Source organism: Momordica charantia, assembly GCF_013281855.1.
Source record: "Momordica charantia cultivar OHB3-1 chromosome 6 unlocalized genomic scaffold, Mcharantia_2.0 BLBB01000006.1, whole genome shotgun sequence".
NCBI classification, from domain to species: Eukaryota; Viridiplantae; Streptophyta; class Magnoliopsida; order Cucurbitales; family Cucurbitaceae; genus Momordica; species Momordica charantia.
In genome coordinates, this window is record NW_028275164.1 from 9909019 (window position 1) to 9924169 (window position 15151).

Below are 15151 nucleotides of genomic sequence, written 5' to 3' on the forward strand. Positions count from 1 at the left end.
TAAATCAAGTAAAGAGGAGTGGAGAAAACACAATATTAATAAACATCTAAATAAATTCACTAAATAATATGAATGTCTAAATCAAGTAAAGAGAAGCAGAGAAGACAACATCAAAATTTATAGCGATGAATGTGGACTATCACCACTCTGCAAGGTGAGAGAAAACTTTCATTAACTTCAATTTCCAAAAAGAATACAACCGGAAGAGGTAACCCGTCAAAGAAACGAACTCTTCTGTATTTTTTCCTCACGTTCGGCTACTGCTCCCCAACGAAAAAGAGTTTGCTGCTTCAATACCTAAAAATGAGGGAGAGGGAAAAGCTCAAAACCCTATGGGCTGGAGCACACCTAAAATAAACCAACTACACATGGGCTTATGCAACTAAAAGGCCCAATTCAAAATTTAATAAAAAGCCTACATGGGATATGGTTTTAATCAACAAAACAACATTTTGTTTTGACACATTTTGTTTTGACATAATATCTTCAAAAGGTCTGTTTTAGAAACTTATTTACATAAATGTCTAAAGTTTTCCAATTTTACAGTTTTAGATTTCTCCACGTAGGATTTATTTAAATACTGATTTTACCCTTATTTATTATATACACTTTTATTATAGTTTTTTATTATTTTGAAATTTAAAATATTTAATTCTATAATTGTAATCATATTCCTTTAATTATTGTGGACCCCATATAAATTTTCAACACTAATCCCTTAATTCACTCCTTCAAAAAAGATTTTTTTCCTATAATTTACCATTATTATTAATTAAAAAAATATCCAATTTTGATCCAACAATATTTTTTCATATGATTTTTTCTGTGTGAAGTTCCCACACAATTGACCACTCCAGTTTGAAATTGTTTGATTAAATTACATTGGAGCCAACCACACTATCAACTTTAGGGGTTTCCTTTCACAAATCCATGATGGTCTGATAGGTAAATAAAATAGCTAGAATTATGTATAAGATATATACCACATATACAATATATTCTAATATTTACAATATATGCTGCTTCAGTCAATATATTCTCATATACGATATATTCTCATATATTCCCATATATACAATATACGGTTATAACATATATTCTACTTGTACTTTTGAAATCTACTATTATTCACACGATGTAATTAACATTATGTATATACGTCTTTTAAGTAAGATCTAATTTACATATCACATATTATTATAGAATATTAACAATTAAGTATTCATTTGTATATTTTTATGATATAACGTATATACCGTGAAGACTTTTGAATTCAAATATTATTATGGATACGGTTAATATAATTTATATACCTTTTAATATTGTTTTATAACTTACAAACTATATATTATTCAAACTTTATAGAGAATAATTAGATATCAATGTCAATGATTTGTATTTCTATAAATATTATGGAACTAAATGTATACACTATAAGATATATCCCCATATATACTGATGACAAAGCGATGAATTCAAACTCAATATATCTGAACGGAGCAGTCTTCGAACAAGAAAGGAAGGAAAAATCGGAGAAGGAGGGGTTTTCAAATTTTTTCAATTATGGAAAATTTAACGGATTTAAATTGTAACCTCTTCTAAAATAATTTTAGAAGTATAGATACAAAAGGGTATACTAGTAAATTGGGTGTGTAAATTTTATACACATTGCTTGGATGTTTCATAAGCTTCAAGCCATCCAAGCTATCCCCTGGAAACATCCATGGGTTCGATATTGACATAAAGGTTAATCACATTTCCATATAGTATCACAGAAAAGTTGATAAATATAAAAAATATCAACAAAATATCATTAATATGGATATAATATTAGTAATAAGATTTTTTTTCTTTATTTAAAAATGATGAAATACCTATTCGTTAATTTAAATATTTTTATGATTTTTTTTCAGAAATACTGATTACTCTATTCATATTTTCATGGAGATTTTCATATAATTTAGACCTCTATATTTCCACCCATATTTTAAATTTTGATTTCAATCACATTTAAATTTAGATTAAGTGGGGTGATCATTTTCATGGAGCGAGTAGAATAATTATATATATGCAAAATATATGATTCCGGTAACTACTGGGTCTAGAGATTGGTTAAAATTCTCCATATATCAATTAGCATAAAAATGTGTAATTTATTAACCTAATTTGTAAAAGGTAATATGTAGTTAGACAACCTCACTTATATATCTAACACTTGAAATTATCCAACTCCGTATTTTCTTTTTCTTTGTATTAAACAACAGACCAAACATAAACTCGACTTCTAAATTATTCTAGTCTACACAAATCTATACCATGAGCCAAACACCCCGTAAAACGTCACATGATCGACTTTGCACGTCTTCGATCGTTTTCTTCTTCTCCTTTTTATTTTCATATGCAACTGAAGATGCAATCTAAATTCTGTGTGTGTGTCATAATATCTTTTATGGGTGGTGTTTGATGGGAGGTTTTGATGATCTTGAAGAAAGAGATGGTCTCATTTGGACAATTTGGTCTTCACTCACTCCCATTCTCTTAGCCAACCGCCCTGCCTCAAAGAATCTCCTCACGGCCTCCTTCATATACTCCCTACCTTCCTTCACACTCATTTCCTTTCCAATGGCTTCAGGGTAGCTAGTCAGGGTACTATCTCCATTCATCACTGCAGCCAGCTGCATCAGCTCCTGCTGAAACTCGGTCAGCTTTGCGTTCTCGTTCGCCGGGCTGTTCCTGATCTTCACCGGCGTTGGGAGCAGTTCTAGCAAACATAATTAAGTAGCTTCATAAGTTGAAAGGATAAAGTATGTATGGTTTGTAGTAATGGAATGCTCACCGGGACAGTCGGTTCTCGGTTCGGTGCGGGTTTGGACGATGGATTCGAAGGATCCGGCCCACTCGTCCCTCTTGGTGAGGAAGGGAGATGGGAGGTTGAAGAGCTTCTTGACAGTGGCTGGAATGGAGGAGTGTTCATACTCTGATGTTGGAAATGGTCCTTTAGGGCCATGAACAACTGCATCACCATCACACAACACAAGTCATTAAATAACCTCTCTGATTAATTGAAATTAAGGTATTCGATGCTGGAATTTATACACTCATTCCAAATTTTATGGAAGAGAGAGAGAGATTATTAATTAGTTCTCCTAATTTGTAATTAGTTGAATAAGTACAAATTTTTAAGCATTTTCCATACTACTATACTACCATAAAATTTCCCTTAGAACTAAAACTAAATGAGTTCTAACAGAGAGAGCAAAAAATGTAGTTTATCAAACACCTGCCGGAAAGGTTAATTTTTTTTTTTTTTTTTTTGAAATATAGACCTAGAATTTGTAGATTTAAAGCTTTATAAGTATATAATTCATAATTTATTGGTATAAAGTCTATTTTGGGATCTCATACTTCTAATTTTATTCCGCTTTTGTCTCTATAACATTATCATAACATCCTATTTAAGTATTTTAATGCATGACCTTAGTATAAAAAACCACTTAGTGGTTATTATTATTTGTAAAAATTTAACGAAAACACACATGACATAAAACACATTTTTTGTTCATTTATTGATCTAGCCTAAACATTTGAATTTCTGAAATAGATGTAAATTCTTTTTAATGATTAGTCAAGAAAACAATGAAAATACAAAACTGTTAAATTATCGATTTCATCCCATCGGTTTGGACTTAGTCTCAATTTAGTCCTTATAAATTTTAAAGTTTCAATTTTGTCTATGAGAATTTCAACTTAATCCCTATGATATTTGAAAATTTTAAATTTATGGTTTCAATAGTCTTGAGTTAGTCTCAATTTTGGTTTACATGATTCTAAATGTTTCAATTTGGCCTATGAGGCTTAGGTAAACTTCACAAATCATCTCTAAACTATTTTTCACCTCTAAAAAAATCCACTCCTTTTCCCTTTCTTCTTCTTTTTCCTTTTTGTCTAGTCCTACACTTAAAATTTAAATACACGATTAGCTAACCTAGTCAACTAAATAGAAAATATCAATCCATGACATGATAACGACTCATCCGAGTAGAGATCAGTAGAGATGATTCATGAAGTTTGACCAAACCATAAAGATCCAATTAAAACTTCATAAAGATCCAATTAAAACTTTCAAAAGACAAGTACAAAATTGAAGCTAAACCAAAATCAAACTAATCAAATTAGTAATTTATCCCAAGAAAAAGAAATGGGTAAACTATGCATACAAAGTTTACTGACCAAACAAAAGTTACAAAACAGATCCGAATAAGATTAGATTTCTTTTATATTTGGAAATTTTAATGGGATTTCCATCTTTGTTCTTACTCTATAGTCCTCCAACATAAAAGAAAACAGCTCACCAAACGTAAATGAATTCAGTCCCAAAAGCATTTGGTTGGACAAGGAGAGACTCCATTGCTGCTTAACTACTGTTTTGGACACGGAAAGGCAACAAAAATGGTGTGGGAAAAGAAAACAAGTGGGGTTTTTAATAAAAATAAAATAAAATCTCTGATCTGCTTTGCTTTTCTTTGCTTTATTAATGAAGTTTGGTATTGGTTTCAGAAAAGCGGTGGGAAAACCTGAAAATGTGACGATAAAAAAAGAATGTCAACATCTCAACCCCTTTTTAATTATCTCTGCTCGGTGCCCAAATGACCACAAAAAGCCAAAACTGAGCTGTGCTGCATTTTCCTTCCTACTTTTTTTTGGATAAAATTAAAACACATGTACTTTTTTTTTCATTAATTTTTAGGATACTTGCACATTAAATTCTGCTTAAACTTACATTTTTAGTGTTTTGGTTTATTAATTATCGATTAAATATTATTTCGTTTTCTTTACTATATATTGTGGATGGCTTTATTTTTAGAAGAAATGGGGTTATTCTCTCTTATAATTGTGTGAATTAGAACTTTTACAACAATAATATTAAGATAAATTCTTTTTGGTGTGTTCTACTAATATTTGAGTTTAATTTTAACTTGAATTATCCTATTTTTTAAAATGGTAAACTTTCTACTATATTTAAAAATACATATTTATTTTGTCATATTTTCACAATTATATTTCAACTGAGGCCGAATTCTACTCTAATAACTTTCATATTTATTTTGTTTGTGCTTAAATTTTTATTGACTGTTTTTTAAACAATACTCCAAACTATTTTGAAACTCACCCCTAATCTACTAAGAGGTGACTTAAAACGCAAGTCCTATATAAACATTTCCTAAAAATTAACAAATCAGCAAAATATATGATTATGCATCATTTATTTATTCGTGAATTAAATTTTATTTAGTTCGAGGATAAAGACATATAGTTCCATCTTCCTTCGAGATGGAAGTTCAAATCTTTTTATTTTAGTCCATTTATAAATCTAACACAAAGCTCCTATTTTTAAAGATCATAATCCTTCAATCTTATATCTATGGTATAAAAAACAATTAAAAGCTATAATATCAATTTAAAAAATATATATGATATAAGTAACAAAAAAGTACAAGGATTAAGGAGAGAAAAGATACGTACCAGTGCCCTTCTCTATCCAAGGCGAGACCATTATTGTCGGGACTCGGACCCCAAGCCGATCAAATCGGAACAGGAACGGCTCCGGCCCGACGATGCCGTCGGGGCTAGGAACTCCGGTGACCGGCGTCGGCACGTGATCGAAGAATCCGCCGTGCTCGTCGTAGGTGATGACGAACAGAGTCTCGTTCCACTGCGGAGACGATCTCAGCGTCTCGTACACCTCCTTCACGAACATCTGTCCCTGATACACATCGTGCGACGGATGATCGTCGTTCGCCGGCTCCAGCGCCAAATCCAGGTACCGCTGCTCCACCACCACGTACCTCGGCAGCTTCCCCTTCCTCGCGTCCCGCTTGAAGTTCAAATCGTACTGGTGGAACTTGTTCACGTACTTCAGCTTCCGTAGATTCCGGTAGAACAGCGTCGCCGGAATGTTCTGGTAGTATATTCCGAACGACATTCCGGCATCGTCCAGATTCTCGAAGATTGTTCGCTGCGGATAGCCTTTGGCGAGGAGCGCCGGAATGTTGCTGGTAGCACCGCCGGAGGTCGCCGAGTGAACGAAGAGCCGATTCGGCTGCGTCGATGACGGCACCGCCGCGAACCACCTGCAAATCATTCAATTCGCGCATTCCGATTTTCCTTTACAATCAAAAGTACCTAATCGACTGATCGTTTTAACAATTCCGAAAATCCTCGAAACTCAGAACACAATAATCGGGATCTAGAAAATTTCAACAGATCAAAAAATCAAAATCACCTATCGAAAACCGCAAATTCGGAGACGAGAGTCTTGTACACAGCGACCTTATCGGGGTGGAATCCGTTCATAACATCCCGGGACATGGCGGAGGTGTTGTCCATGGAGAAGGCCTGCTGAGCGAAGCCGTTCATGGGCGGGGGATTGGCGGAGGTATTATCGGAGCCGAAAATCTGCTCCCGAATGGCTTGAAAGGAGTGGCCAGGATCGGGATCAACATAGTGAGACTGGTCCTGGAAGAAGAAGCGGTTGGAGTTGGGATCCGCAGCCGACTGGAGGTTGAATTCGGAGCCATCGACGCCATTGATCTCGGGATTGATTCGCTTCATCCAGCCGAGCATGTGGTCGAAGGAGCGATTCTCCATGACGAGGACGACGATGGTGTTGATAGGGGAGGCGTGGAGATGGAAGGCCAATAGGAGGAAGAGGAAGATGAAGGCAGGGGATTTGGCAATGGCAGCCATTGATGGAGTTCCGATTTGCAGAGAGTGGAAGAGGATTAGAAGAAGAAATGGAGGAGAAGGGGCATATGCGGTATTTATACAAGGGAAGGGACAGATGGTTGGTGGGGCCCAATTTGTTGTGTGTCAGTGTGATTCTGTTCTCCGCTGCGGAAATGGGCAGATGCTGAAACCATGGCTACTCTTTCTTTAATTTCGCCTGTGTAGTGTGGGGTTCGCAATTCTATGAAATATCTGTACTTTTCTAAGAACAATATACTGGCGTTCATCGATAATCACTCATCTTTATTTGCTTTCGTCACTAATAAAAATTTGAAGGTTTTTTAAGTTCCTTGAAAAATAAGAAATATATATAACGGTAAAAAATGACAATTGTTATTGAGTAAATCCAATGAGACATAGACATGGGCTTGGGTTCCCAATCACCACGCAAACTAATCTCGAGTCAAAGAAGCCAAGGACGCCTAACACAGTTTGAAGAGTTCGGAACGAGCGGATCATGACACGAGCCAAGATATCGTCCTGGACGCTGCAGTGTCTTTCTATTGGACAGGGGAGGATATTAAAGTGTTGGTGATCCCTCCATCCCATCTCACTCACCCTTCTTTCTCTCTCTCTTTCTCTCTCTCCTTATCAATTCGAAAGGGTGGGATCAGAGCTCTAGACATACTTTCAATACTTAGAGAGCCAGATGAATTCTTCCATAAAGTTTTGTCCTTAACAACTACTTGACAAAGAAAATATCGTACCTTCGAGCATCGTCCTTGATGTTACATAACCATCTCCCTCTCATAAAAATGATGAGGAATCGTGACACACTCCATGCAAATTCTCACTAAGACTCTTACAATTACTTTACATTCTCAATATTCATTTGCTCTCACCTCAAGTAGTTTAGGTGCTAGATTTCTATACACATGCAAACCTCGAGTTGAATGGGGAAGGCATGCATATATATGACATTCGTCTGGCACCTATACCGCACCTGCTTATAAATCAGCATCATTATTGGTCAATAAGAGATAGGAGATGACTCATAGACACCTAAGTATTTTTATTTTTGTAAGTGGAAGGGTGTTTGGCCTTGATAATGGAAGATAATTAATATTTTCAATGTATTGTGAAAATATCTTTGAAATATAAAAGTTATCCAGAAAAAAAAACAAAAATCATTATTTACATATCAATCTAAGTATAACTAAAGAGATTAGGCCCAATCCAAAGTAGACAAGACATTTGTTACTAATAAAAGGACAATGATTTGATCTAAAATCAAAAATAAATAATCTCTTTTGCTCCATAAACTTTCTGACTTTATTTCATTTTACTCTTTAAATTTTTCAAACATTCGTTTTGGTCCCTGTACTTTAAAAAAGTGATTATTTTGATCTTTTCATTTTCATTTTTATTTCATTTATTTTGATCAAAATTTTAGCACGATAGTTCGTTCACTAAATTTTTTGAAATATAACTATAAATTTGTATCAAAATTTTGTAAATAAAAATAAAAATAGTCACTTTTTAAACATACAAATACTAAAATAAACGTTTTTGAAAGTACATAGTTAAAGTGAAAAAGAAATTGAAAATATATAAGGACCCAAATGAGTTTTTAAAAAGACAAGAGAATTGCAATATTTAGGAGCACCCAAATTTCAGAAATTAATATTGTTAAAAAGTATTTTAAGTTTCTTTCTTATAATACGTAATGGTTCAAAAGTTAATGTCTTCCTTGTATTAGACATATTGAATAATTTCTTGGTTGTTGACAGAGAGAATAGTGGTAGTATTACTGTTATTTTTTTATTTTTGTAATCTTTTTATTTATAATTGAGCTGTTAAAGCTGAGAAGGAAATATGTTAATGTTTTGTCCATAAGAATCATTGCTGAGTAGAAATATACTTATTTGTCAAATAAATTTATGATGCAATTCAAATGATTAGACATTAATGTAATTTATCAATAAAAAATTTTAAATCGTGTAATAAAAAATAGTGAACGATATATATTCTCGATTAAAAAAAAATGTTGGAAGTTCTGAAAATATCTTTATCCGAAAGAATATTTATTCGATAAAAACAAATCTACCTCCAATAAGAATTCAATGAGTAAAAATTGAGGGATAAATGAAGAACCAATTTACACTTCAAATGTAACGTCCCAGGTTGAAAATTGTCGGGTAATTGGGATTTTTGACCCCTTTCAATAACCACTCTGGATTTTTGACCCCCTTTTAATTTTTACTTATTCAGGACCCCTTCACCTCAGTTTTCTGACCCCTCCCCTTATTTTATCATGTAAATTGACTAAATTGCCCTCATTTCATAATAAATGCATTTATGATATAATAAATTTTTCACCAACCACCAACTTAACAATTCTCACTTTGTTTTTTCAACTCCAAATCACCACACACACGCAAGTCACGTTTTTTTTTTCCAATACTCAAGATTTTCTCCACGTGATTGTTGGCTCACATTATCCAATCGATCGGTCCACACATAATCCGTTATCTCGAATCCATTGTTTTCACAATATAGGTATGTCCATTTCATCATTTTAGAATATTGTACTTCTTCAAACTTGTAATGATACAAAATTTTATCATTTTTCTAGAAAAAACGTTATTTTACGGAAAACATAAATGAAGTCTAGAATTTATGTTGGACCGGGATTGGTACCGGGATGGAATTTAGAACCGGGTTTGAGACGAAGATAGAAGGTAAACTCAAGCCCGGTCCTTCATGTCCAGATACGGCCGGACCGGGACCGAGATGGGGATAAAATTGGGTAGACTGGGATAGGGATTGGGACCGGGATAGGGATAGGGATTGTGACCGGGATAGGGACTGGGACCGGGATTGGGATAGGGACCGAGACCATGCAATATAAATCTTGAATTTTTCTTGTTTGTTTGTAAGTTTATTGATTTGTATTTAATTATAGTGTTTTGGTCTATTTGCAGGATGCCTCGTGTTTTTATATCATTCGGTAGAGAATGGAAAGATATTGAAAAGGATTACGTGGGTGGTCGTACAAGAGGATTGACTGTGGATAGTAAAATCACCTATGCTGAATTTCTAGGACATGTATGTAGGCTAAGTAGTATAAATCCATTACAGGAAGATATCATAATTAGACGTGTATATAATTTTAAGGCGAAGGTTTGTGTAATGGAAATAACTGACAACGATGACCTGACTTTCTTCTTGACTGGTGAAGATGTCTCTGAATTGCCGCTATACATATCTACCGTGCCAAAGAAGGTACATCAGAATGAACCGTACATGCCTTCTTTCCCATATTATTTAGGCCAACACATGTCCAATGTTCCTATTCCCTCAGCTTATGCCCCCCTATTTGCAATGACTTTCTTCTTGACTGGTGAAGATGTCTCTGAATTGCCGCTATACATATCTACCGTGCCAAAGAAGGTACATCAGAATGAACCGTACATGCCTTCTTTCCCATATTATTTAGGCCAACACATGTCCAATGTTCCTATTCCCTCAGCTTATGCCCCCCCATTTGCAAGACCCTTATTTCCAAGACCGTCATTTTCAAGTCCGTCAGTTCCGTCCTCATCGTCGAACCCCTCTTCTTTTGACCGACCTCCCTACTTTGGTCATATTGGTCCTGATATAGCATCTCTCACACCATTAGGGTCAGATGTTGTTCCTTGTAATTTGGGAGATGATAGGGCATATGATTGAGATGTGTCTGGATTGTGGAATGGAAGTGAAAATGTGGATGAAGATAGTGATGAATCATATTGTCTAATGACCGACACGGAAGAAGGAGACGACGAAAGGGAATATGGAAATGAGCACGCCAGTGATCGACTTGATGTGCAACATGAGCATGAAGAGGTAACAATTCATAATACAATGGCTGAATATCCTGTAGATGTCGTCCATGAAACGGCAAGCAATAGACTCACCGGTCAGTCAGAAGCTGATAGATTGCAAGCCATGGTCCAATCGGCTGGGACAAATGATGTTAAGGAGGGTGACGTATTCGACTCGAAGAAGGAACTAGTTATGAAAATGCATTTACTTGCATTGCGGAAGAACTTTCAGTTTCGAGTGAAGAACTCTACGCCGGAACTATACTTGCTGCGATGCGCCGATCCTACTTGCACGTGGCGACTTAGAGCCACTAAGATTAGAGATTGCAACCTGTTTAAGATAAAGAAATATATCGCAGTCCATTCTAAGTGCAATGGTGCCCTTATGAAACAGGATCATCGTCAGGCGAAGAGTTGGTGGTCGGTCATCTAGTACAATCAAAGTTTACTGATGTTTCTCGCACGTACAGGCCGAAAGACATCATCCAAGATATTCGTGAGGAGTACGGTGTAAATATGAGTTACGACAAGGCCTGACGTTCGAGCGAAGAAGCACTCCGACTTATCAGAGGGGATCCAGCTTCATCGTACAGGCTACTACCCGCTTATGGGGAAGCCGTGAAAATCATGAACCCAGGTACTATATTTGAATTGGAGTTGGATAATAGCAAGTACTTCAAATATGTCTTCATGGCCATGGGTCAATCAATTAGAGGTTTTATGTGTTGCATTCTATCAGTTTTGGTTATTGACGGGGCACACCTTAAAGGGAAGTAAAGAGGTGTATTACTATCTGCTTCTGCTGTTGATGTGAATAACCAAATATACCCAGTTGCATTTGCAATAGTGAGGAGTGAGAGCATCGTATCATGGGTATGGTTTATGACTCAATTGAAGAGTGTTGTCGACACCGTTCAAAACTTGGTCTTCATTTCTGATCGACATGCCAGCATTTGTAAAGCGATTGATGAGATATTTCCTACTGCATTTCATTGCTTTTGTATACATCATCTAAAGATGAACTTGCTGGCCAAATTTACAACGCCCGCGCTGGAGGCATTATTTTTTAAGGCTGCGAAGGCATTTCGCGAGTCATATTTCAATGAGAACTGGGTCCAACTGTGCACACACCCAGGAGTTAGGGAATATCTGGAAGCTATAGGAAAGGAACGATGGGCTCGCTGCTTTCAGACGAAACTAAGATACTCACAAATGACCACTAATATTGCAGAGTCCATTAATGCACTTTTCAGGCATGCACGTAAGTTGTCAGTCACCGCATTACTTGATCATATCAGAGGTGTGTTGCAGAGGTGGATCTACGAACGTCGGACGCTTGCTTCTTCACGTCAGAGTACGTTGTCTGACTGCACAGAGGAAATGATTGCCGAAGCTTCGGATAATGCACGGAGACACATTGTGATGAACATCGACCAGTTTAATTTTGAGGTACGCGACGGGAACCTGAATGGGGATGTTGACTTGCAATCGCAGACGTGTACTTGTCGGGAGTTCGATTATTTTAAAGTCCCGTGCTCCCATGCTATTGCTGCAGCCAATTCTCGTAGCATAAATCCGTACACACTATGCGATGAGGCGTACACAGTCAACAGTTGGATGTTGGCATATGCAGAACCAATATTTCCAGTGGGTTCATCCTCAACATGGAAGAGTTCTCCGGGGTTTATGAATATCGATGTTCAACCACCGAAGAAGGTCGTTAGGGTTGGACGGCGACAGACGGTGAGGATTCCTTCCACAGGCGAGGTCCGTCCACCGCGCAAGTGCAGTCGATGTGGTACATCGGGACACAATCGTAAAACTTGTCGCGAACCACTAAATACTGTGTAGCAATATTATGGATAATTACGTTGTAATATGTAGACATTTATGTACCTAAAAAAAAATTATTACAAGGACTAATACATTGTATTTTGGTAGATATGAATAGGTAGCTTCTACCGCAAGTAAGAATCCATGCATATGTGTTAGGGTTGACTTTTTACTGCAGAAACATGTGTCGGTAGCCCTGTTTGACCACGTTTTTGACCCATTTCTCATTATTATTTGCCAAAAAGAACCATATATTCTTAAAGTAGAACATACATAGATTATTTATGCATAAAAGTCAAACTATGGTTCTTTAGGAAAAATATGAGATAAATGCGGTCAAAGTTGGAAGAAAATAACAGAATTCTGTCTTTTGCAGAATTGCGCCTAGCGCATTTTTGGAGGGCAATTTGTCAAAACGCACATTTTGATTAATGAAGGGCAAGGAGGACATTTCTCACATGTTCAAAACCGTGAGTCCAAGTCCAAGAGAGGTGATTAGGTGAATCTCAACCCTTTTCCACCTAAAATGGAGGGGAGTTTCAACCAACCTATGGTGCTATAAAAGGAGGCCATCCATCCCTCAGCAAATCATCCCTTTCAAGCTTCATTTCATATTCTTCTAGATACTCTCTAGTTGTAGAACACGTTTTTAGGGTTTATGTTCATGTTCTAGTTGTTCATTTCTTTGTTTTTCACGCTTTTACCTTTCGTAGTGCTTTTAATTCAGTTTCTTACTTCCGTTCTTTGTTCATTCTGTTATTTTAAAGTTCTTTAGCGAGTTTCAACTCCCCTCACGCTCGAGAGAGAAGATGGTTAAGCTAGAACTCCTTGTACGGCTCGTTATTCATTTAAATTCAATGAAAAATACTTTCTTTATGTTTTCGTGCATTTACTTTCATTTAATTATGTTCTAAATTAGTTATCAACCTCCTTGTGGAATGCCTTAGTCAAAAGATTTGATTTTCAACACGCTCGGGATTTTGGCAAGATTGCGCCTGACACTTTTTTGGGTTGGTTTCTAAAAACTTCTCTTTACATCTTTTTTTCATTTGGCCAGTGGAAACTTGATTTATACACCAAAGCCCGACCTTGGGAAAGGTGAGTTAGGTAAAATAATAGGAAACCAATATGGGATGTGACTTAGGAATAAGCGCATAAAATATGGTCCTAGGAATAGGCCCTCTGACCCATAATGCAAATGAGTTGGTAGATATTCTCTAGGATTGTAATCACACATAGGAATATGATTGTAGGTTACCCTAGTCTCTGCAGCAACCAAAAGTGGTAGTGAAAGAGTAGAACTCAAATCCCAAGAAAAGTCAGGAATTGCGTCTGGTGCATTTTCCCAACATAGTGTGTTTTCCATGTTTTGCATAAAAACTAAGGTAGGAGACAAGGAGGTTGAGTTTCATTAAATTGCCTTATAGTTAAAACCCCAAACAACAACATTTCACCATTATTTCACAATTGCATATTTGAACTATTTCACTGCATTACTTGATTTTGAAAAGCAACAAGTCCCTGAGGATTCGACCTTGGATTACTTCCGAGTATTACTTGTGACCGTGTGCGCTTGCACGAGTCTCTAATCTTTTTAAAGGTAGAGAAAATCCCAACAATATGCACTAACAATAGGTTGTTGTTCTTTCATATATGATTACAACTTGTTTTATGTAATGTTACTGTTCATCAGTGACTACAGCTAAAAAAAAGTATGCTAAAACAAATTAGGATAAGTCATATTTAGGTCGGTGGAAAAAAAATCGATACAAAGAATAATTACAACTAAAAAAAGGGTCTGCGAGCCCACATTTGTACAGCATATTGACGACGAAATAAAGAAATGTTACTTTGAATCAAAGTGTCCATCTTTGACCCAGTTACATCGTACTCGAAAAATCTAACACAAAATATGCCGCAATCTGTGAACCCGGCTTGCTGAGGTACAGTACATCTTCGGACCCTCCATGGCACCGTGTGCAGGATAGGCCGAAGTGCGAGCATCCCGCTCCAATGAAGAATCACCGGGATTATCGTGCACATTGGCTTGAGCGCCTTCTCGAGATCCTCCAATGGGGTGATCGCTTGCAGTGAGTCCCATACGGTTAAATCACCCTCCACAAGATCAATCCCGATCATAACCCAGTGGTTGCCGCCAATATTCATCGGCGTGTACACGATATCGGCCTCGCTCCATGGGGTGTCGTAGTCCGATTGTCGTCCAAGCACGTACCGAAAGATGGTACGCTCTTGCCTCCAATCATACATACATTTCGACGGCAGGACACCTGGCTTCATGGCTGCATATGGTCCGTCTGTTCGTCGTAGCAAGTTCTGCAAAGAGAAAACCCCCACAAACGTCATTCATGTATCGAAGTCATATCGTTCGTTACATACATGGGGGAAAGGTAAGCTGAACATACGGAGAGAAGTACGTCGCCTATTGCAAATCGCACACGCAATAGATGTTTACACTTCTCAACCTTCCTCGCCGTTAGCAGCATGAGCGAGTCGATATACTGCATGTGACATTATAAAAAGTATAAGTCTAGAATTAAAAACAACTTTGCTGCTTCTAAACTTCACTAACCTCGTCGTCGAGTTGAAACTGAGGATCCAGGAGCAGTCCAAACCAACTCTTATATTTTATCCCGACGGACGTTGAACGGGAATTGCCGTCGGTTGATGGGTCGTCCATCCATTTCTGGAACCCCTCGTCCAGAAGC

General features: G+C 36.8%; 3 protein-coding genes across 3 annotated transcripts; 1 reads left to right on the forward strand and 2 right to left on the reverse strand.

Moving 5' to 3' along the window:
- Positions 1-2133: 2133 nt before the first annotated feature.
- Positions 2134-6883, reverse strand: NPC2 (non-specific phospholipase C2). The gene is made up of 4 exons (XM_022297563.2): positions 6284-6883; positions 5524-6131; positions 2837-3013; positions 2134-2761 (listed from the first exon to the last, which is right to left on the reverse strand). The coding sequence occupies exons 1-4, from the start codon at positions 6745-6747 to the stop codon at positions 2448-2450; spliced, it is 1563 nt and encodes a 520-aa protein (XP_022153255.1). The 5' UTR covers positions 6748-6883; the 3' UTR covers positions 2134-2447.
- A 3641-nt stretch (positions 6884-10524) lies between these two features.
- On the forward strand, positions 10525-12443 carry LOC111022107 (uncharacterized). The gene is made up of 2 exons (XM_022299271.2): positions 10525-11005; positions 11425-12443. The coding sequence occupies exons 1-2, from the start codon at positions 10525-10527 to the stop codon at positions 12441-12443; spliced, it is 1500 nt and encodes a 499-aa protein (XP_022154963.2).
- A 1767-nt stretch (positions 12444-14210) lies between these two features.
- LOC111020782 (uncharacterized) lies at positions 14211-14789 on the reverse strand. Its single transcript, XM_022297555.2, has one exon. It carries the CDS (start codon positions 14787-14789, stop codon positions 14211-14213), a length of 579 nt encoding a protein of 192 aa, XP_022153247.2.
- Between the last annotated feature and the right edge of the window lie 362 nt (positions 14790-15151).